The sequence below is a fragment of the Lithobates pipiens genome, unplaced genomic scaffold, assembly GCF_037356315.1.
Source record: "Lithobates pipiens isolate NorthernLeopardFrog02 unplaced genomic scaffold, aLitPip1_a1.2 Scaffold_25, whole genome shotgun sequence".
NCBI classification, from domain to species: Eukaryota; Metazoa; Chordata; class Amphibia; order Anura; family Ranidae; genus Lithobates; species Lithobates pipiens.
Window position 1 is genome coordinate 229,879,782 of NW_027507787.1, and position 23,704 is coordinate 229,903,485.

General features: G+C 42.6%; 1 protein-coding gene across 1 annotated transcript in view; it reads right to left on the reverse strand.

Annotated features, from left to right (window-relative positions):
- Positions 1 to 4,016: 4,016 nt before the first annotated feature.
- The window catches only part of LOC143930939 (C-type lectin domain family 2 member H-like), a 36,311-nt gene continuing 16,623 nt past the window's right edge, over positions 4,017 to 23,704 (reverse strand). Inside the window, exons 3-7 of the mRNA XM_077455630.1 lie at positions 14,669 to 14,773; positions 11,833 to 11,877; positions 10,683 to 10,864; positions 8,356 to 8,459; positions 4,017 to 5,063 (exon numbers count right to left, since the gene is read on the reverse strand). Of these exons, the coding sequence (XP_077311756.1) occupies positions 4,925 to 5,063; positions 8,356 to 8,459; positions 10,683 to 10,864; positions 11,833 to 11,877; positions 14,669 to 14,773 (575 nt within the window). The 3' untranslated portion in view covers positions 4,017 to 4,924. The remainder of the gene's footprint in view (positions 5,064 to 8,355; positions 8,460 to 10,682; positions 10,865 to 11,832; positions 11,878 to 14,668; positions 14,774 to 23,704) is intronic.

Here is a 23,704-nt window from a genome sequence, read left to right on the forward strand (position 1 = left end):
GCACCCCAACAGGTCATGTTTTCAAGATTTCCCTTAGCTGAAATAGCTGTGGTAATTACTAAGCCAGTGAAACTGATCAAATCACCTGTGCAAAATAATGGAGAGCCTGAAAACATGACCTGTTGGGGCGCCTTGAGGATTGGAGTTGAGAAACACTGGTCTAAGGTTGTCAGTGGTGTACACCAAGGTTCAGCGCTGGGACCCTTACTTTTTAACATATTTATAAATGATATAGGATTTGGGTTAAAAGTACAATTTCAGTCTTTGCAGATGACACCGAGCTATACAACTGAATAACGTCCTTACAGGATCCAATTTAGAGGCTGACCTCAATGCATTGTCTAATTGGGTAACTGTGGCAAATGGCAAATGAGGTTTAATGTTGATAATTGTAAAGTTCTACACTTGGGGGCTAAGAATATGTTTGCATCATACATTTTAGGGGGAGTACAACTGGGGGAATCCATAGTGGAGAAGGATCTGGGGGTTATGGTAGATCATAAGCTCAATAATAGCATCTGCGGTTTCCAAAGCGAACAAAGTCCTTTCTTGTATTAAGAGAGGTATGTACTCCAGAGAGAGAGATATAATTTTGCCCCTGTACAAATCATTAGTAAGACCTCATCTGGAATACACAGTTCAGTTTTGGGCACCAGTTCTCAAAAAAGGATATCTGGGAACTGGAGAAAGTGTACAGAAGGGCAACCACACTTATAAGAGGCATGGAGGAGCTCAGCTATGAGGAAAGATTAGAGGAACTGAATTTATACACTCTTGAGAAGTGGAGATTAAGGGGGGATATGATCAACATTTACAAATACATAAGGGATCCTTATAGGAAACTTGGTGTTGAGTTATTCACTTTAAGGTCATCACAGAGGACTCTTTACATCTAGAGGAAAAGAGATTTAATATCCAAATACAGTTTCTTCCCAGTAAGAGCTGTGAAAATGTGGAATAGTCTCCCTCCAGAGGTGGTTCTGGCCAGCTCAGTAGATTGCTTTAAAAAAGGCCTGGATTATTTCCTAAATGTATATAATATAACTGTTTACTGACATTTATAGGTAAGGTTTATCCGGAGAATATCCAATTGCCTCTCGGGGGATCAGGAAAGAGTTTTTTCCCCTCCTGTAGCAAATTGGATCATGTTTGTTGGTATTTTTCGCCTTCCTGTGGATCAACTGTGGGTATAGAATTGTTTATATGGAATTGTATGGTTGTTTGTTTTTTGTTTTTTTTATTGGTTGAACTAGATTTGGGTAGTTTTTCGACCTGATTGACTATGTAACTATATATGTGTCTATAATCATAGCCCATAGCATGTCCAATACACATTTTAGTGTAGTATTATTTGCTTGATTTACCATTTTTGTAATTTTTCTGTTCTATATCTTTGTCATTCTATGTGTTCATATTTCACATCACTTTATAGCTTGTAGCAGATGAATATATTGCCCCCCCCCCCCCCCCCCCGTTGCTGGTATTTTGTAAGGGAGTGTTTGCTGGTATTTGTAAAAGTTATTATTATGTCCTTCATATTCACAAACCATATCAGTGAAAATTTAATCCCTTCCATTTATCTTTTGTGTCCAAATGCAGGACGGCTCATAGTCAGTGTATTGAAGCTGAAGTGTAGCTAACAATGATTTTCAGCCCTACAGCTTTAGTGACCTAACTTACCTCTAGTGAAGGATGCCTTAGATAAAAGAGACATCTCCACTGTAGGGATGCCAGTCCTCTTACTATCTCTGAACTTCCAGAGCTGCAGTGGTTAATAGGTTTGGGTCAATGGGGTGAAAACAATAGAAAAATACTTCCTTTCTCATCCTTTACTGAGAAAAGATGTTTAATCATTTTACTACCTGTAACATGATCTTTGAATAAGGGAGATTTAAATGGGCAAAGTGGCTGCGTTTGATGTTTTTTTTTTATCAGTTTGTTTGCGTCCCCGCAAAAATTTTCAGCACCAGCCACCACTGATGCACACACAAATACACATACATGATTGTCCCTCTAAAATCGCTTACATTTTTAACATTTTTATACAACACATGCATCTCATTCTCTTTCTTTAAACTCTCTTCATATTTCCCTGCTTAACCACTTAAGGACCACCTCATGCCGATATACGTCGGCAGAATGGCACGTACAGGTACGTTGCCCTTTAAGAGCCAAGCCGTGGATTGCGCACACACGCCGCTGGCGGCGCACTCACGACCCGGTCCTGAGCTCCGTGACCATGGCCCATGGGACCCGCTGACTCGATCGCTGCCGGTGTCCCACGATCGGGTCACAGGGCTGAAGAACGGGGAGAGGTAAGAGTAAACTAACCTCTCCCTGTGCTTCCTAGTGTGGCTGTCACTGATCGTCTGTTCCCTGTTATAGGGAAAGACAATAAGAGATGTCACACGCCAAGCCACGCCCCCTACAGTATAAAAAACACATTAGGTCACACTTAAACCCTACACTGCCAGTGACATTTTTACAGTAATTAATGCATTTTTAATCGCACTGATTACTGTATTAATGCCAAAGGTCCCATAAATGTGTCAAAATTGTCCGACGTGTTCTCCATAATGTCGCAGTCACAATAAAAATCGCAGATCGCCGCCATTACTAGTAAAAAACGAATTATTAATAAAAATGCCATAAAACTATCCCCTATTTTGTATAAGCTATAACTGTTGCGCAAACCAAACAATAAACGCTTATTGCGATTTTTTTACCAAAAATATGTAGAAGAATATGTATCGGCCTAAACTGAGGAAAAAAAATGTTTTTTTTATATATTTTTGGGGGGATATTTATTATGGCAAAAAGTAAAAAAATAATGCATTTTTGGCAAAATTGTCGCTCTATTTTTGTTTATAGCTCAAAAAATAAAAACCGCAGAGGTGATCAAATACCACCAAAAGAAAGCTCTATTTGTGGGAAAAATTTTGTTTGGGAGCCACGTTGCACGACCGCGCAATTGTCAGTTAAAGCGACGCAGTGCCGAATCGCAAAAAGGGGTTTTGGTCCTTTAGCTGCAAAATGGTCCGGGGCTTAAGTGATTAAGTCAGTTTTATCTCCCTAAATTCTGCTTTCCTTATTTTGTTCTGATATCCTTTGCATCCCATGTATTGTAACCCCATACTTCATATACTCTAGCTCGTATGATCAGACGGAAAGCCAGAGTGCCCACCCCATCTTCCTTCTCTGACCACATATAAAGTATTCTGTTTGGGCCAGGGCCAAAAATGATGTTATTCCTATACAGTTTGACTCTCATTTCTTTGTTTTGGCTTTTTCTCATGTTTTAAAATGTACTAGTTGTGGTATCTGAGCCTAAACTCATTCGTGCATGAACCCTAATTTAACATACTATAGAACAACAAAATTTCAAATGAATATACAATGTATACAAATCACATGATCAGTGAAGGCCCACTAGTCTCTTGGGTGGACACAGTGGCCACAGGGGATGGCAGCCACACAGATAATGCAGACCAAGGCAGAAACCGACAACCCTGATAATACATGAATAGTAATTGACTAGGGTTATGACTACATTCCTTTTACAAAGATTAAAAATAACAATTCCACCTCTAAAGGGGTCCCAAAAGCTAATTATCTGATCCGCATGGATATCATTGCAATCCGGACCAGGGCCACTTGGACCATTAAAGTGATTGTAAAGTCTCTTTTAAAAAAAATAACAAACATGTTATACTTACCTCCTCTGTGTAATTGGTTTTGCACAGAGCAGCCACAATCCTCCTCTTCTCTGGTCCCTCTTCTGTGATCCTGGCCTCTCCCTCCTATTGAGTGCCCCCCACAGACAGCAGCTTCCTATCAGGGCACCTGAGCCGAATCCCAGCTCCGTGTGTCCATTCAGAGATGGAGCCCTGACCCAGCCCCACTCCCTTCTTCTTCATATATATGGTCAAGAGCTACAAAACATATCATGCTAGTATCATAATTATGACGTATCCCTATATGTTGTCTGATTGGTACAAATAGTTTACCATTCCGTATATAATCAATTGAATAGTTTATTCTTTGCCAAAAGGAATACTTTTACCTATATAAAATTCCCTGCATCAGCAGAACATTATGTACATAACCCTCTTGATCTGTGATTAGTGTTAGTTGCATACAGTAAAATATTCAAAGCTATGAAATCAAAGTTGTCCTAATTTTTTTGGTCCACAGTGCATAGAACAGATACATATTGCATACTTAGATCATCTTCACTGCACTCCAAGGGTCCTAAAACCTGGGTACAAACAGCAGCAACAGTTGCCTGGTCATGCTCTGCCCTGACTCTTCCTTTTCTCCTTCCTATTTGCCAGTAAAGGCAACCATACTGTTTTGTGACCTGCTATTATTAGACTGCATACATACCTATATATAGTCATTTTTTAATTAGGAAATATAACAGCTTAAATATAATTACACATGTATGTATTTATTATGTTAATCAACATTTTCCTCCTCTGAGTTAGGGACCTTAGATCGTAAGCTCCATGAGAGCAGGGCATATGTGAAAAATATATGTATATTTAAAAATATTGAAATAAATAATAGCACTTGTAATAAATATATACATGAATAAAATGAAGAAGTGTATTAGAGAAGCTACAAAACATTACATCCCAAGCCTAGGTCTTGAGAATATATTGCTCTCTTGACCTGGGGCTCACTTATATATTCTGCTCTCTTGTTCTCTAGACCAGAATTTATTTGACATTCTCTTAGTCTCTTGTCCTCTAGATCTGCAGAACACAAGCTGTTGCTTTCCACACGTTACAGAAGAGGCAGCCCAGAGCATGACCAGGTACCTGCTGTTACTCTTTGCAGCCCAGGTTTTTGGAATCCTGCAGAGCAGTTAGGATTCCCTGAGAATGTAATTAGTCCTTTTTTTAAATCATCTCTATATGTGTTAGGGAGAATGATTTGAAAACCTGTTGCTGCAAATCCATTTCTTTTTATATATTCCGCTATCACTTTTAAAACCTTTATCATTCTGGTAAACGTGCTCTGCTTCACCAGGATCTAGTTTTGCTCTTACAATCTTAAATCTGGAAAAAAAGAACAAAACATAACATTATGTAAAAAATGTTGTTATTACATAATGGTCACATATCACATAGTGTTTTCCATATATTTTCTTTATATGCCTTTTGTTAGTAAGGACTAAAACATACAAATTTTAACCACTTCCAGGCCAGCCGCCGCAGTTTAACTGCGGCAGGTTGGCTCGGCTGGGCAAATCGGTGTTACCTTACAACGCTTTTCCTTTTGGCCACTAGGGGCGCCCGCATCGTGTGACCGGATCCGATGACCATATGGCACAATCGCGGGTGACCGCCGGACACCCGCGATTGTGACAGAGCGAGAACCGGGATCTGTATGTGTAAACACACAAATCCTGGTTCTTTCAGGGGAGTAGTGACAGATCGTGTGTTCATACTGAGTATGAACACCGATCTCTCTCTCCTCCTAGACAGTCCCATCCTCAAACAGTAAAAAAACACCTAGGGAACACACTTAACTCCTTGATCACCCCCTAGTGTTAACTTCTTCCCTGGCAGTGACATTTATACAGTAATCAGTGCATTTTTATAGCTATGATCGCTGTATAATTGTCAATGGTCCCAAAAATGTGTCAAAAGTGTCCAATTTGTCTGCCGCAATATTGCAGTCCCGATAAAAACCACAGATCGCCGCCATTACTAGTAAAAAAAATAATAATAAAAATGCCATAAATCTATCCCCTATTTTATAGACGCTATAACTTTTGCGCAAACCAATCAATATACACTTATTGCTATTTTTTTCACCAAAAATACGTAGAAGAATATATATCAGCCTAAACTGAGGAAAAAATTTGTTTTTGTTTTTTTAAATGTGGGATATTTATTATAGCAAAAGGTAAAAGATATTGTGTTTTCTTTTAAATTGTTACTGTTTTTTTTGTTTATAGAGCAAAAAATAAAACCACAGAGGCGATAAAATACCACCAAAAGGGAAAAAAAGGATGTCAGTTTTGTTTGGATACAGCGCGGGACGACCACGCAATTGTCAGTTAAAGCGACGCAGTGCCGAATAGCAAAAAATGGCAGTTAAATCTTCCGTGGCTGAAGTAAAAATATATATTTTTTAGATTAGATGAGTATGAAATATAGCATATGCATATTTTGTATGTTCATATGAAACCAGAAGGTGGAGCTGCAGGCTCTTTTTCACATAAATAGAAAATTGGGAGAGGGGAACTTTTAAGGTGCCAAAACAAAATAAGCTATAACATATACAATAAAAAAGTTTTATGGTACATAGATTAAAAATGACATAACAATTTAAGTGAAAAAATGTTATAGATCAGACCAAAACATTAATACATGTAATATATTACTGCACAGAAATGTTATTCTCGTCATGTTTTGCTAAAGTATATAGCTTCTTCAGGAGATTCGTAATTGTCTGTGTACAGCGTAGCACATGAAACCAATTTCAGGTCAATATGCAAACACACCAGAACAACCGTACTGCCAAATATTAGGATACCAGCGTGTCATATGAGAACCACAGTGCCCATTTGAAAATCGAAATCATATACATTGGAACCTCGGTTTGCGAGTAGCGCAGTTAACGAGTGTTTCGCAAAACGAGCACTGTATTTCTAAAAATCCTAACTCGGTTTGCAAGTGTTGTCTCGCAAAATAAGCAGGATTCAGGCCAAAAGCGGTGTGCAGCCCTGCTTTTGGCCTGAGGTGGGGGGTGCCGAAGCTGAGCAGCGCCGATCGTCAGCGTTCGTAAATGCACAGCTGACCTCGGCAAACCTCGGAAAGGCTTGTGAATGGAGTCTTTCTGAGGTTTGCCAAGGTCAGCCGTGGTGTCCTCAGCCCTTTTCGGATGCTTCCGAGGCTGTCCGGCTCCCCCTGTCTCTGGCCGTATGCGGTATTGCATCCCATTGAAGTCAATGCGGAACAAATTATTTTCATTTCTTTTGACTTCAATGGGAAAACTCACTTTAATATGCAAGTACATTGGATTACGAGCATACTCCTGGAACTAATTGGAACTGCCCCTATTCCGTGGTTCCACTGTATATACAAAACTGGTTTGGAAGACTAAGGCCGCGTACACACGGCGGACTGTTCGCCCAACTTTGTCCGCTGAACAGTGTTTCAGCGGACAGTCCGCTCGTGTGTGGGCTTCAGCGGACTGTTTCAGCGGACAGTCTGACGAACAAAGTTTTTCGGAATTTCCATAAGACAGTCCGCTGAAACTTGGTTTTGTCCGTCCAAACTTGGTTTCAGCGGACAGTCCGCTCGTGTATAGGCAAGTTGGACGGACTAAGTATCGCGCATGCTCAGAAAGGATTTACACGGCCAAAGGTTGCATTGCAGTGTATAGGACGTCGTTTTTCTAGTCCCGTCGTACGTGCTGTACACGTCATCGCGCAAGCTTTCAGCAGACTGTCTGCTCATCGTGTGTGGTCAAGTCCGCTCATGCAAATTTTGAGCGGACAGTTTGTCAGATTGTTTGACGAACTAAGTTGGGCGAACAGTCCGCCCGTGTGTACGCGGCCTTAGAAGCTGTAATTTCCTTTATCCACCACCAGAGGAAGCTGAGATGTTATGATGGCAAAAAATGTATCACTAATTAAAGCAAAGAAAAAAAATGGACAGTCCCACGGAGGGAAATCAGGCAGTAATCATCACCAAAGACATCAAGGTTCACTAGCTCCAGATTCAGTAGGTCTTTGAAAATGCAGAGGTTGAAGAGGGGCTCCTAGGTGAATGCATGGCGAATGGTCTAATTGTTATTACTATTTGGGATGTGGTGCCTTGCTCCACTCATTTCTGGCTGATCTATTCTTTGTTTCTCTTTTTCACATGTTTACCTGTTCATCCTTATCTGCATTGGTGAAGAAAGTCTTTTTGCAGAGTTCAGATCTCTAACAAAAAATATAGATCCATCTTTAATAATGCAGATCTAATTTACTGTACATAATTAAGGTGATATTTTGAATAATACATGTGCAGTCTTGATCGTATGATCTCTGAACAATCTTAATAGTAGCCCTGTTATTAGAAGAAGACATGTGAAGCCTCTCTCTCTTTAGTGGAGGAGATAATGAGTTCCCCACCAGTGCCAGACTGAGACCAGTAGGTCTAATAATAATGACTTTATACTGGCTCCACAACTTACTTAGTAATTCACTGCAGAGGCTAAACAAAGACTTGGCACACACTACAAACTATCAAGGTCTTCATGAAATAAAAGGTGGGATGAATAATATAGAACCAAACCTGAATAATCGGTTTTAGGTGGAGCTGACCTTTACATTTCAAGCATGGAACTTACTTTACTTCTGAATGAAACGTTCCATCGGTCCAGACCCAGCCTGAGTCATCTTGTGTTCTGCTCAGTCCAATCCAGTAGTTCGATTTCAGGAGATTAAAAATGTTCTGCCAGACAGAAAGACATCTAATTGAAATATATATTAATATAAAAAACTGCTTAGAGAATAATACTGAACTGGAATCATTTGGGTTATTTATACATTATGGATATCCATAAAACTTTAAACCTGCAGAAGTGCCAAAACTGCATTGTTCGCCGACCTGTTGGAGGAGATCCCCAGACATCTTCAAACTCTAATTCTAATTTTATTTTTCTGATGTATATAAGCTCTGAGAATACTAATGGGTGTGATATCTAGTGGAGGGCCATGTTGGGGGGTGTACTGTTCTATGTATAGAGTGTAATAGAATTGTATTATGATCATGTCCAGTGGTGGGTCATGTTGGGGGGGTGTAGTGTTCTATGTATAGAGTGTAATATAATTGTATTATGATTATGTCCAGTGGAAGGTCATGTTGGGGGGTGTAGTGTTCTATGTATAGAGTGTAATAGAATTGTATGATGATCATGTCCAGTGGAGGGTCATGTTGGGGGGTGTAGTGTTCTATGTATAGAGTATAATAGAATTGTATTATGATCATGTCCAGTGGAGGGTCATGTTGGGGGTGTAGTGTTCTATGTATAGAGTGTAATAGAATTGTATTATGATCATGTCCAGTGGTGGGTCATGTTGGGGGTGTAGTGTTCTATGTATAGAGTGTAATAGAATTGTATTATGATCATGTCCAGTGGTGGGTCATGTTGGGGGTGTAGTGTTCAATGTTTAGAGTGTAATAGAATTGTATTATGATCATGTCCAGTGGTGGGTCATGTTGGGGGTGTAGTGTTCTATGTATAGAGTGTAATAGAATTGTACGATGATCATGTCCAGTGGAGGGTCATGTTGGGGGTGTAGTGTTCTATGTATAGAGTGTAATAGAATTGTATTATGATCATGTCCAGTGGTGGGTCATGTTGGGGGGTGTAGTGTTCTATGTATAGAGTGTAATAGAATTGTATTATGATCATGTCCAGTGGAGGGTCATGTTGGGGGTGTAGTGTTCTATGTATAGAGTGTAATAGAATTGTATTATGATCATGTCCAGTGGTGGGTCATGTTGGGGGTGTAGTGTTCTATGTATAGAGTGTAATAGAATTGTATTATGATCATGTCCAGTGGTGGGTCATGTTGGGGGTGTAGTGTTCTATGTATAGAGTGTAATAGAATTGTATTATGATCATGTCCAGTGGAGGGTCATGTTGGGGGTGTAGTGTTCTATGTATAGAGTGTAATAGAATTGTATTATGATCATGTCCAGTGGAGGGTCATGTTGGGGGTGTAGTGTTCTATGTATAGAGTGTAATAGAATTGTATTATGATCATGTCCAGTGGAGGGTCATGTTGGGGGGTGTAGTGTTCTATGTATAGAGTGTAATAGAATTGTATTATGATCATGTCCAGTGGGGGGTCATGTTGGGGGTGTAGTGTTCTATGTATAGAGTGTAATAGAATTGTATTATGATCATGTCCAGTGGAGGGTCATGTTGGGGGGTGTAGTGTTCTATGTATAGAGTGTAATAGAATTGTATGATGATCATGTCCAGTGGAGGGTCATGTTGGGGGGTGTAGTGTTCTATGTATAGAGTGTAATAGAATTGTATTATAATCATGTCCAGTGGTGGGTCATGTTGGGGGGTGTAGTGTTCTATGTATAGAGTGTAATAGAATTGTATTATGATCATGTCCAGTGGGGGGTCATGTTGGGGGTGTAGTGTTCTATGTATAGAGTGTAATAGAATTGTATTATGATCATGTCCAGTGGAGGGTCATGTTGGGGGGTGTAGTGTTCTATGTATAGAGTGTAATAGAATTGTATTATGATCATGTCCAGTGGAGGGTCATGTTGGAGGTGTAGTGTTCTATGTATAGAGTGTAATAGAATTGTATTATGATCATGTCCAGTGGAGGGTCATGTTGGGGGGTGTAGTGTTCTATGTATAGAGTGTAATAGAATTGTATTATGATCATGTCCAGTGGAGGGTCATGTTGGAGGTGTAGTGTTCTATGTATAGAGTGTAATAGAATTGTATTATGATCATGTCCAGTGGAGGGTCATGTTGGAGGTGTAGTGTTCTATGTATAGAGTGTAATAGAATTGTATTATGATCATATCCAGTGGAGGGTCATGTTGGGGGGTGTAGTGTTCTATGTATAGAGTGTAATAGAATTGTATTAGGATGATGTTGAGTGTCAGGTGATGGGTGAAAATGGGTCTGAGATTACTCACTCTTTCTTTTTCATTATGAATAATTGCCAGGGATGAATTGTGTGATTTGCAGAAGTTCTGGCTGTTGTTCCATGTATCAAGCTTGTCTGAGAAATAGTAACATTTTCCCCCGTATAAGACCCAATCATCCATACAGACTGCAGCTGTTGAACCCTTTAGCACTATTGTTTCAGGTGTCTCTTCTACAAATACATGAAATAGTTTATTTTAGTCAATGTGTTTAATTATTAAGTATCAGACAAAAATTATTAGAAAATTACAAAACTTTATAAAGGAAATATAAGATATTACAAAAATATGGTATCAAACAACAAATAATCATCATAAAATGAAATGTTAGCAAAATGGAGCTTGTTTAGTGTGTAGAGGTGAAAGGCCCGATCAGAAGGTGGTAATGGCAATACTGATGAAGGGCTGTGTCACCTCTAGTAAAGGTTAAAGTTATTATTTACATTTTTTTTTTAGTTGTGAATAAAGTGGTGAGGGGTTGGAACATCTGCCAAGTCTTTACTGCTGTCTGCGTCCCGGGTGGGGAGATTCACCCTTTTTGTTGTCCTTATTATTTCTGATAGAAAGTTTTGGGAAATGCATAATTGTTGAGTTGTCACCAGAGCAGTAGGTGAGGGAAAATCTCACAATGGGAACGCCTGCTCAGGTAACAACTGTCTACCAGGGTAATCCCCCTCACTTTGGAGAGATTTCCTCTCATTTCCTCATATGTCTCTGTTGACAGGTAGTGAAAGGAAATCTCCCGAATGGGTCACAGGTAGAAAAAAATTAAATTTCTGGGGGGTTTAACTCTTTCCAACAGTACTGTACTACTGAAAAGAAAAAAAAAATGCTATAAATAGGGGTGGATTTATTACAGACAAATAGACTGTGCACTTTGCAAATGAAGTTGCACCGATTTTCCTCAGAGCTAAGTGAATGTGGTAAAGCTCTGAAGAGTTCCATCGTCCAAACACGTGCAAACAAAAATGCCTTTTTTTTTATTTCCTTGTACCTGAGTGGGTATTCTTTGCAAAGTAAAGATTTACCATAATAACCGAGTTCTGGGGAAAATCAGTGCACAAGCATGTTCAAATTCTTTAGTAAATCAGGGTCACTGTGTATTTGTCATGGGCTCCAGTGGTAGAAACTATGAAAATACCTGGTGATCTTTCTGTATATGCGGGGTCCTTGTCATTTCGGCAATCTGTTAAAAAAGCACAAAGAACCTTATCTCTATTGTGCAAACTACAAGTCCCATCAACCCCCCCCCCCCCCCCCCCCATGTATTTTGGGATGAACAAAGCCAGACATGGTTGTCACACAAGCTGGACTACAAACATAACTCCCTTCAAATTTGTGTGAACATGAAGAGACAGAAAGTTTGTTATTTGCAGGATCACAATGTGAAAATAAAAGGGAAAATAGGTGAAAAAAAGAAAGCTAATTCAGCCATTACATCCAATGACCGATAAGCTGCAATATATATAAAAAAAATGTTTTTGGGTTTAGATGCATTTTCAGATCCACAACGGGAAGACCAAGCTAAAGCTGGACACACAATAGTAGAATTTTGTTTTAACCACTTGCTTACTGGGCACCTAAACCCCCCTCCTGCCCAAACCAATTTTCATCTTTTAGCGCTGTCACTCTTTGAATGACAATTGCGCGGCCATGTAACACTGTACCCAAATTAAATTTTTACAATTTTTTTCCCACAAATAGAGTTTTCTTTTGGTGGTATTTGATGACCTGTGGGTTTTTAATTTTTTGTTAAAAAAAATTTAAAAACCCGGAATAAAAAAAAATTACAAAACCGTTTTATATTTCGTTAATAAATTTTGCAAACAGGTAATTTTTCTCCTTCATTGATGGGCGCTGATGAGGCTGCACTGATGGGCACCGATAGGCTGCATTGATGGCCACTAATAGGTGGCACTGGTGGGCACTAATAGGTGGCACTGATAGGTGGCATTGGTGGTTACTGATAGGTGGCACTGATGGGCGGCACTGATAGGTGGCACTGATGGGCGGTACTGAAGGGCACTGATAGCTGGCAGTGATGGGCACTGATAGGTGGCAGTGATGGGCACTGATCAGTGGCAGTGATGGGCACTGATTGGCACTGGTAGGTGACACTGATAGGCAGCACTGCTAGGTGGCACTGATGAGGTACTGATTAGCACCACTGGTGGACATTGATAGGTGGCACTCGTGGGCATTGATTGGTGACACTGATTGCTGGCACTGGCAGGTGGCACTGGAAGGCGGTATTGGTGAGCCCAGATGAGGCGGCTGTGCCTCTTCATCGTTGGGATCAATGTCCCTTGCACTGCAGCCGGTGATCAGCTTTTTTTTTCTGCTCACATTGTCAGCGTGAGGATTAAAAAAAATGATTACCGATCTGTTTATATCACGTGAATCGCTGTCATTGGCTGACAGCTGATCACGTGGTAAGGGGCTGGGATCGGCCCCTTACTCCAATCTGTGATCACCCAAGTCTCATTGACTCAGTGATGCAGGGGGCGCATGGGGAGCGTTAAAGGAGAGGAGGTCTATTGTCGGTCTCCCGGCAAAGTAGATCCAAAGGAGTTAAACCACATTCATATGATTTCTTAATGGTTAGTGGGGTCAAATTGATGTTTTTATTTCAACCACTGTGTCAAGAAAATCTGAAAGAGCGGGATGGAAAAATTTTCTTAAACAAACAAATTTCTAAAGCCGCTTTCACACATGCGGACCGTTTGTGCATTTTTTGATCCATCCGTTGATGGATGAAAAAATGAACATCAATGCATCTCAATGGAAAATGGATGTAAATGGATGATCATCCATTTGCATCTGTTTTCAACATCTGTTTTTTGGAACTGATATAAGTCCTACTTTTCTTCTGTTGCAAAAATGGATCGGACTGAAAACAGATGAAAAACGGATGTAAACGGACAATTACCCAGTTTTTGCATGAAAGAATGGCTCTGGGACTCAAGTGGTTAGGGATTCTAACTTGCAGATATAAAAAAACTGATGTAAAAAAGGATGAAAAACTGATGTAAACTTTGTTTGTTTTTTCTTTGAAAAAAAGAGACTGAACTGATGAAACGAACGGTCTGCATATAGGAAAAGAGTGAATGTGGTTTCCTTTTTGGAAAATCCATTCTTCCCTAAATCAAATGTTAAAAGCAAACATAATTTGAAGACTTTCAAATGACATTCATCAAATGTGCTGAGAAGAACTTTCCTATGAATGTTTGTTTGAATTTTTGTACAGATATTTATTTGAAAATCTACTAGTGTATGGCCAGATAAAGACCTCCAATAGGAAAAACTAAAAAAAAAAGCGGCAAAATCAGCCAGGTTCCATGAACAATTATTTTAATGGGACATAGCCTTTCCTTAAAGTGGCTGTAAACCCTTACAAACCCCTTTGACCTACAGGTAAGCCTAGATTAAGGCTTACCTGTAGGTCCAAGAAATATCTCCTAAACCTACACAATTTAGGAGATATTTATTAAAAGACAGGCACCACTGTCTACGGTGCATACGCTGTAGACAGAGGTGCGCAGGCGCACTGAATGTGTTGCCGCTAACGGCGATATGCCGTTAGTGGCGGCTCCCGTGTGCATGCGCAGGAGTGACATCATCTCTGCTCCAGCGCTGTGAGTGGGCGGTGCAGCGATACCCAGAAGAAGATGGATGCTCTGGACTACAGGGGACAGCGGTGACTTCACTGGCTCCTGTGTCAGGTAAGTGACACATAATGGACTACTATGCGATGCACAGTAGTCCATTATGCTTTACCTTTACAGGGAGACAAAGAAGAAGTAAAACCCATCAGGGTTTACTTCCTCTTTAACTTTCTTAAAGTGGAGTTTGGCACCTTTCAAGGGTAAGGGGGAATGGAGACCTGTTTTTGATAGGTCCTCTTCCCCGATTCCGGAGACGGTGCTGGTGATGGTTTCTTATTGATAAAAATTCTGCTCATAGCAATTAGGACTTACCTCTTAGAGACAGAAGAACAGCAAGGGTGATTATCACAATTAGCAATACTCCAACTAGAACAGGGAGCACAAGAAGTCTTACTGATGTCTGTTTCTGCCAAATTCCTAAAACAATACAGAGATCAGACATTAGAGGGACACACAGTAAATCTGATATTCACCATTATTGGTGTAGAAATCTGAGCGACAGAACATAATGAAGTCACAGATGAACACAACACATCAAATGTTTTTTTTTTTTTTTTTTTTGTAGAAGATCTCTGAATGAATGGAGGTCAGTGTACTCAGCTTGTATGTTTAATGAAGAAAATCAACCTACACAGTTGAGGCCTTCAAACCCCACCAGCAAGATTTTCTGGCTTTTCCCCCCTCACCATGTTACTACCAATCCCTGTATTAGGCAAGGATTTATAAAACCAGTTGTGTCTTCTTGGCCCCTTTTCCTCCAAACATTGGCTTATCTCTTTCTGGTGCCAGGACATGGACATGGGACCTGTGCTAACACTTACATGTCTTGTCCTTCCCCAAGCCTTTGACTGGACAGTGAAATGAAAAGCAGGTGATTGATAAGCTCTCACTTTGCTCTCTCCTTCTATCAGCATGCTTCATGTCAACATATGAGAACAGTTTGAATCAGGGGCGTACCAATAGGGGGGTGGGGGGTGCAGTCCGCGCCGGGTGCCACACTTTGGGGGGAGGGGTGTCAGTGGCAGAGTGACTTTGCTATGGGGGTGCATTCCGCACCCGAGTTGGGGTGACACCGTCTGATCATCACAAGGGCATCCCTGCTGTCTCTGGTTGCTCATTTTCACTTTAGTTTTTTTTAGAACACCCCCCAGCACCGCGGCTGCAATGGGCTGGTCCAGACTGTCCAGTGAGTGACTGTATTCCCTCCTGCTAGCTCCGCCTCCACCCACCACTGCTGCTGCCTGTGTGTGTCTGTCATCTCTCTCCGCTGGGGTGGCTACTTCCACACAGTGAATCCGGAGTCCTCCCTAGCCAAGACTGAGAGCCCGAGGTGGGGAGTGGGGGGGGGGGGGGGAGGGGATTGATGTAAGGAGAGGCTGCAGCCTGCAGAATTGTGTCTACCCCTGTGCTGGTCTAAGGTGGTGGGTCAGTGACTGTGATTGCTATGTCCACCACTCCCTCCCTCTGCCATGTGTATTGTGTAGCTGTCTGACCTGATTGGGGGGGTTGATGTAAGAAGAGGCTGGAGGAGTGTGTCTACCCCTGCCCTGTGATGGTCTGGGGGGGGGGTCAGGGTGATTGCTGTGTCCCCCTCCCCCTGCCATGTGTATAGTGTAGCTGACCTGATGGGGGGGGGGGGGGTGCAGAATGCAGTTAAGTGCTATATACAGGGTGCAGAATCCAGGTGTGTGCTATATACAGGGTGCAGAATGCAGATATGTGCTATATACAGGGTGCAGAATCCAGGCGAGTACTGTATACATGGTACAGAATCCAGGCATGTGCTGTATACAGGGTGCAGAATCCAGGCGTGTGCTATATACAGGGTGCAGAATCCAGGCGTGTGCTGTATACAGGGTGCAGAATCCAGGCATGTGCTGTATACAGGGTGCAGAATCCAGGCATGTGCTGTATACAGGGTGCAGAATGCAGATATGTGCTATATACAGGGTGCAGAATGCAGATATGTGCTTTATACAGGGTGCAGAATGCAGATATGTGCTTTATACAGGGTGCAGAATCTAGGCGCGTGCTATATACAGGGTGCAGAATCCAGGCATGTGCTGTATACAGGGTGCAGAATCCAGGCATGTGCTGTATACAGGGTGCAGAATCCAGGCGTGTGCTGTATACAGGGTGCAGAATGCAGATATGTGCTTTATACAGGGTGCAGAATGCAGATATGTTCTTTATACAGGGTGCAGAATCTAGGCGCGTGCTATATACAGGGTGCAGAATCCAGGCATGTGCTGTATACAGGGTGCAGAATCCAGGCATGTGCTGTATACAGGGTGCAGAATCCAGGCATGTGCTGTATACAGGGTGCAGAATCCAGGCGTGTGCTGTATACAGGGTGCAGAATCCAGACATGTGCTGTATACAGGGTGCAGAATGCAGATATGTGCTATATACAGGGTGCAGAATCTAGGCGCGTGCTATATACAGGGTGCAGAATCCAGGCATGTGCTGTATACAGGGTGCAGAATCCAGGCATGTGCTGTATACAGGGTGCAGAATCCAGGCGTGTGCTGTATACAGGGTGCAGAATCCAGGCATGTGCTGTATACAGGGTGCAGAATCCAGGCATGTGCTGTATACAGGGTGCAGAATGCAGATATGTGCTTTATACAGGGTGCAGAATGCAGATATGTGCTATATACAGGGTGCAGAATCCAGGCGTGTGCTGTATACAGGGTGCAGAATGCAGATATGTGCTATATACAGGGTGCAGAATATAGGCGTGTGCTATATACAGGGTGCAGAATCCAGGCGTGTGCTGTATACAGGGTGCAGAATCCAGGCGTGTGCTGTATACAGGTTGCAGATTCCAGGTGCGTGCTATATACAGGGTGCAGAATCCAGGTGCGTGCTATATACAGGGTGCAGAATCCAGGCGCGTGCTATATACAGGGTGCAGAATCCAGGCGCGTGCTATATACAGGGTGCAGAATCCAGGCGCGTGCTATATACAGGGTGCAGAATCCAGGCGCATGCTATATACAGGGTTCAGAATCCAAGCGTGTGCTGTATACAGGGTGCAGATTCTAGGCGTGTGCTGTATACAGGGTGCAGAATGCAGATATGTGCTGTATACAGGGTGCAGATTCCAGGTGCGTGCTATATACAGGGTGCAGAATCCAGGCGCGTGCTATATACAGGGTGCAGAATCCAGGCGCGTGCTATATACAGGGTGCAGAATCCAGGCGCGTGCTATATACGGGGTGCAGAATCCAGGCGCGTGCTATATACAGGGTGCAGGATCCAGGCCTGTGCTATATACACGGTGCAGAATCCAGGCGCCTGCTATATACAATAAATATTCTTGAGAAATTGAAAAAAATTGTGGGTGTTTTTTCATTTAAATGTTGGGGGGTGCCAGATGTAGGATCCACCCGGGTGCCAAACGCTCTAGGTACGCCCCTGGTCTGAATAAATGAGTCTAGTACCCATTTAATTGCCCATGGGTACCATTGCATCTTAGCCGTGCCACGTCTTAAATTTGATACACTAATAACTGGGAAGATCATGGACTTAAGCATATTTGTATAAAAATAACACATTTTATTAGTCTATATAAAAAAAAATTTTGTATAAAATATAACAATAAAAAAAACTTTTTTCTGTTTTCTGTTCAGAAAAAGGTTTTTTATTTAACTGTTATATTGTATACAATTCTTTGTAATATAAATTAATACAATTTGTTATTTTTATACAAATATGCCTTTAAAGTCCATGATTTTCCCAGTTTTCAGTATGTACCGTGTTTCCCCGAAAGTAAGACAGTGTCTTACTTTCTTTTTATCCCCAAAGCCCCACTATGTCTTACTTTCGGGGTATGTCTTATATTGGAAAAAAATTGGAATTTTTTGTTTTAACCATAAAATTAACATTTATTAACAACCTGAACAGTATTGTATTCACCACAAAACAGTTTTATAAAAGGAAGTGCCAAGAATGTCTTGTTACAACATTGCATAACATGTAAAACAATGAAAAATGGTAAGAACGAACAGTGGAATACTGGAAGATAAAACAGATTTATGTGTGATACAGTACCACCTGCTGTATTTAATCCAGTGTGACACCTGCTGATACCCACTGGGTTACATACAGCAGATGATACCCCAGTATGCCAGTGTGTATGTTTTACTGATGTATGATTAATACTGTGTGCATTACCGTATTTTAAGCAGGAGGCGGCAGTGACAACTGCAGGGGACGGCGCGGTGACGTATGGAGAGGGGGACGGCTCAGGCGTGGGCAGGAGGCGGCGCTCATTAAGATCAGAGGGAAATGGCAGACGCGGCGACGTATGGAGAGGGGGACTGTGCGGACGTGGGCAGGAGGCGGCGCGCAGCTAGATGAGAGGGAGGCGGCAATACCCCCGTGTTTCCCCGAAAGTAAGACATATGTCTTACTTTCGGGGTACGGCTTATATTAGCCGACCCCTCTGAAACTCCCGATACGTCTTACAATCGGGGGTGTCTTACTATCGGGGTAACAGGGTAGCACATGAGAACAACCGATTGGTTTATTGTGTTGCTTCTTCTTCTCACAGCCTTATCTCTGCTGTGGACTTCAAGAGGCTGATACCAGATAAAATGTAGGTATTTACATGGCTAGCATTAAAAAAAAAAAAAAAATAATAAGTTTAACAGTATATTAATGAATAGAAATCTGAATTAGTGCATTGGTGTTTTTATTACATTTCTGGAGTTTAGCCTTAAGGCTGGATTCACACCTATGCAGTTTTAGTGCTTTTTGCATTTTGCAGATTTGCACTACAGTCCATTTACCATGGTTTCCTATGGAACACGTTCTGTAGTGCAAATATGCAAAATGTAAAAAGCAGTAAAAATGCCATAGATGTGAATCCAGCCTAAGGGAGAATAGTGTTAAGGAAAATATTAGAGCCACGTATGTATAAATTCTCCAGAGCCGAGGTTGGCATAGTGACAATGTAATCACACAATGCTGCTTTGTCTCCTGGGCTGATCCCTACCATTGCAGCCAAATTGCTTGTATACACCTACAGTAACTACCTGGCTTAACTTTCTTGCTTAATAGAAAAGTGAAGTGCAGAAGCTGCATTGATAACCTCCTTCTAAAAATGATGGTTTCCAGGCTGTCTCAATACCCTTTGAGGCAAGCATGAAGCCAGTGGCGTCAAAACTGGTCTGTGTGCTTCTTCCTTGTTCTGGGGTGAAGGCAAAATATCTGATGGGAAGCCAAGGACCCAACATTTTTAGAAGGGGATTAGCAATAGCAGCCTCCACTCTGCCTGCACTTTGTCTGCTCAGGCTGGGCTGTACAGAATTTCCATCAGAGAGTCCGAAGGTATACAGCTTCTGCTGTGCTGTTCCCTTAGAAACCCATCATGCTCTGGGTCCTTGCTGCCCCTGCTATACATGTTTACTTTTAAAACAAATATTTAATATGCAGAGTAATAGATACACAGTATAGCTTCAGTTTAACCACTTGCTTACAGGGCACTTAAACACCTTCCTGCCCAGACCAATTTTCAGCTTTCGGTGCTCTCACACTTTGAATGACAATTACTCAGTCATGCAACACTGTACCCAAATGAATTTTTTGTCCTTTTTTTCCCACAAATAGAGCTTTCTTTTGGTGGTATTTTATCACCTCTGGGGTTTTTATTTTTTGCGCTATAAATGAAAAAAGACCGAAAATTTGGAAAAAAAACGCATATTTCTTTGTTTCTGTGACAGAATTATGCAAATTATTAATTTTTCTTCATAAATTTTGGTCACAATTTATACTGCTACATGTCTTTGGTAAAAATAACCCAAATTAGTGGATATTATTTGGTCTTTGTGAAAGTTAGAGAGTCTACAAGGTGTGGTGCGAATCGCACAAAATTGATCACATCTGATGTACTGGTGGCCTATCTCGCTTCTTGTGACCCGAACAAGTCAGGAAAGTACAAATACCCCCCAAATGACCCCTTTTTGGAAAGTAGACATTCCAAGGTATTTAGTAAGAGGTATAGTGAGCTTTTTGATGTTGTCATTTTTTTCCCACAATTCTTTGCAAAATTAAGATTTTTCATTTTTTTTTTTTTTCTCCACAAAATTGTCATTGTAATAGGTTATTTCTCTCACGTGGCATGTGTATACCACAAATGACACCCCCCAAAAAATTCTGCTACTCCTCCTGAGTATTACAATACCACATGTGTGTGACTTTTTCACAGCCTGGCCACATAGAGAGGCCCAACATGCAGGTAGCGCCATCATGTGTTCTAGGAACATAAATTACACATCTAACTTGTTGACTATTTATTACACTTTTGAAGCACCAGGACAATGACACGTGACACTGATGACAGATGGCACTGATACGTGGCAATGATGGCACTTATACGTGGCACTGATGACAGGTGGCACTGACAGATGGCACTAATATGTGGCACTGATGACAGATGGCACTAATATGTGGCACTGATGACGGGTGGCACTTATACGTGGCACTGATGACACGTGGCACTAATACGTGGCACTGAAACGTGGCACTGATGACAGATGGCACTAATACGTGGCACTAATATGTGCCACCGATGACAGATGGCACTAATACATGGCACCGATGACGCGTGACACTGATGACAGATGGCACTGATAAGTGGCATTGATGACACGTGACACTGACAACAGATGGCACGTGACACTGACAGGTGGCACTGATGACAAATGGCACTGATACGTGGCACTGATGACAAATGGCACTGATACATGGCACTGATGACGGATGGCACTATGTGGCACTGACGACACGTGGCACTGACGACACGTGGCACTGGGGGCAGGTGGCACTGGGGGCAGGGGGCACTGGGGGCAGGTAGCACTGGGGGCAGGTAGCACTGGGGTGGATGGCACTGGGGGCAGGTAGCACTGGGGTGGATGGCACTGGGGGCAGGTAGCACTGGGGTGGATGGCACTGGGGCGGATGGCACTGGGGCGGATGGCACTGGGGCAGATGGCACTGGGGCAGATGGCATTGGGGCAGATGGCACTGGGGCAGATGGCATTGGGGCAGATGGCATTGGGGCAGATGGCATTGGGGCGGATGGCACTGCTGGGGGCGGATGGCACTTTATTTTATTTTTTTTACTTTTTTTTTTCCCCCCACAGGCAGAACGGCTGCCGCTGCAGCCGTTCATCTCTCCCCTCTCCCCTCCTCGCACAGACAGTGCGAGGAAGGAGAGCGGCGCCGAGAGATGATCTCATATGTTTACATATGAGATCATCTCCCATTGGACACGCCGATCACGCTGTAAACGGCCGCTGTGATTGGCCGTTTACAGCGATCTGTGTTTGCCTGTCCCCGGGGGACACGGCGAACACAGAGCTTCCGCGATGCGCGCCCGCGGGGGCGCGCATTGCGGAAGTAAACATCGGGCCGTCCAGGGACGACCGCCCGGACGAATGCGCCTGCTCTACGGCCGTCATTCGGCCATAGGGCGGGCGCGAGGAGGTTAAAAACAATCTTAAAAAAATGTAAACAAAGTTTAAAACGGACCCAAAATTATTATTGATTCTCATTCAGGTGGGCCCAACATCAGACATATTTTAATGGTAAATCTGAACTCCAGGATAAGGACATATTGTCTAAATAAAAGGGTAATTTGTATTCTTGCTTGAATCTTGGTGAGCTTTGTGTATTTTTTCCAGATCTGTGCAGTAATCCAGTGTGAGACTTCCTGTAATAAAGACCGCTCACTGCTGCCCTGTGCAGGGGCACAGGACTTGTCTCCACCCCCTCCTGAAGTTTTCTGTAGTGGGTGGGGTTTGCTGGGACCCTCCCACGGCTCTGCTTTCTGCACAGGCTATGTACAGCCCAGCGATTTTATCACTGCTATTTCTTACAAGGTAATATCTGGATGAATGCCTTCATCTTCTTTACTCTACCAAGAAGGAAGAAACCAGCTTGAACTTGTGACAATCCTGTGCTCTCAACTTCCCAGACAGTATTCACCTCCTCCAGCTCCCTCTCTTTATTACAAACACTGTGTAGTTAGTGGCGGCCTCTACATTTGGGACACAGGGGTGCCGCCCCCCAATTCATGCACCCGCCCCTCAATCTACATGCGCCGGACACATGGATTCCAAGGGTTTTTTTTTTATTTATTTTTTTTTGAAGCAAGTGCCCGAGCCTCTAATTGGCATCAAAAAGGGTGGGCTCAGGGGGCAGAGTGCTGTGCCCTGAGCTCACCCAGTTGTGTGACAGAAGAAAATTAATATTCAATATTGTCTTCCTGCTTCTCCATCCCAGGCCAAACAGGAAGATCTTAAGACCTGATTGGCCAAGAGGAGAAGCGACCGTATTGGCTAGGAGCAGAAGCAGGAGAGAAGCTGCAAAGGAGGGGACGCAGGGGTAATCTGCTCAATCTGTCCGTGCCCTGGGTGGGGGTAAATGCAGGGCTGCTGAGCGGACAGGCGAGCGACAGGGGGGGTTTGTTCACCAATCGACCAAGCGATGAGGGGTGGTGAAGGGTTTAATCGATCGATTGGGAGGTTTGTTTGCCTCCCCCCCAAAAAAATGGAGCACCAGCCGCCACTGAGTGTAGGGCTGAATGACTGGAAGTAGGGATCTGCCATCTCATAAAGGATTTGGCTAGACTTACATAGTGACCATTAACACTGAGCTCTATTCAAAACAATCGGATCAGGCGGTCACATGAGTCTTCTCTGACAATCAGCTAAATAGCAATCCATTGTCACTGCAATAACAAACATACTGTACTGGGGTTGACTTACTAAAACTGGAGCACACAGAATCTGGTGCAGCCGGGCATGGTAGCCAATCAGCTTCTAACTTCATCTTGTTCAATTAAGCTTTGGCAATAAAACCTGGAAGCTGATTGGTTTCAATGCAGAGCTGCACCAGATTTTGCACTCTCCAGTTTTTGTAAATTTCCCCCATTGTATGTTAACAGAACCAGTGGCGGCCCGCCCATAGGGGGTGCCTGGGTGACATCCCCCCCCAGACAGTAAAAAGAAAAAAAAGTTAAAAAAAAAAATATTTAAACATGTCCCTTTAAATAATTTTTTTTTTTAATGTCCTTATGTGCACTGTGTCCAGGCGCCGGGCACAGTGCAATATGGGAAGCACCACGTCGATGCAATCACGAGATTGCAGACGAGGCGCTTCATTTGACCAACAAAAAAAACTTGCTCTGTGGCGCGGTCGAGCGTGCCACAGCTTCCGGGCCAGGCGGGTGAGTGCAGCGCATAGACTTATATCCAGTGAGCAGCGCTTCCGACGTCACTGAAGGAAATGACGTTGGCACTCATCCGCTCAGTCCAGCAGCGGAAGATCATACAGGTG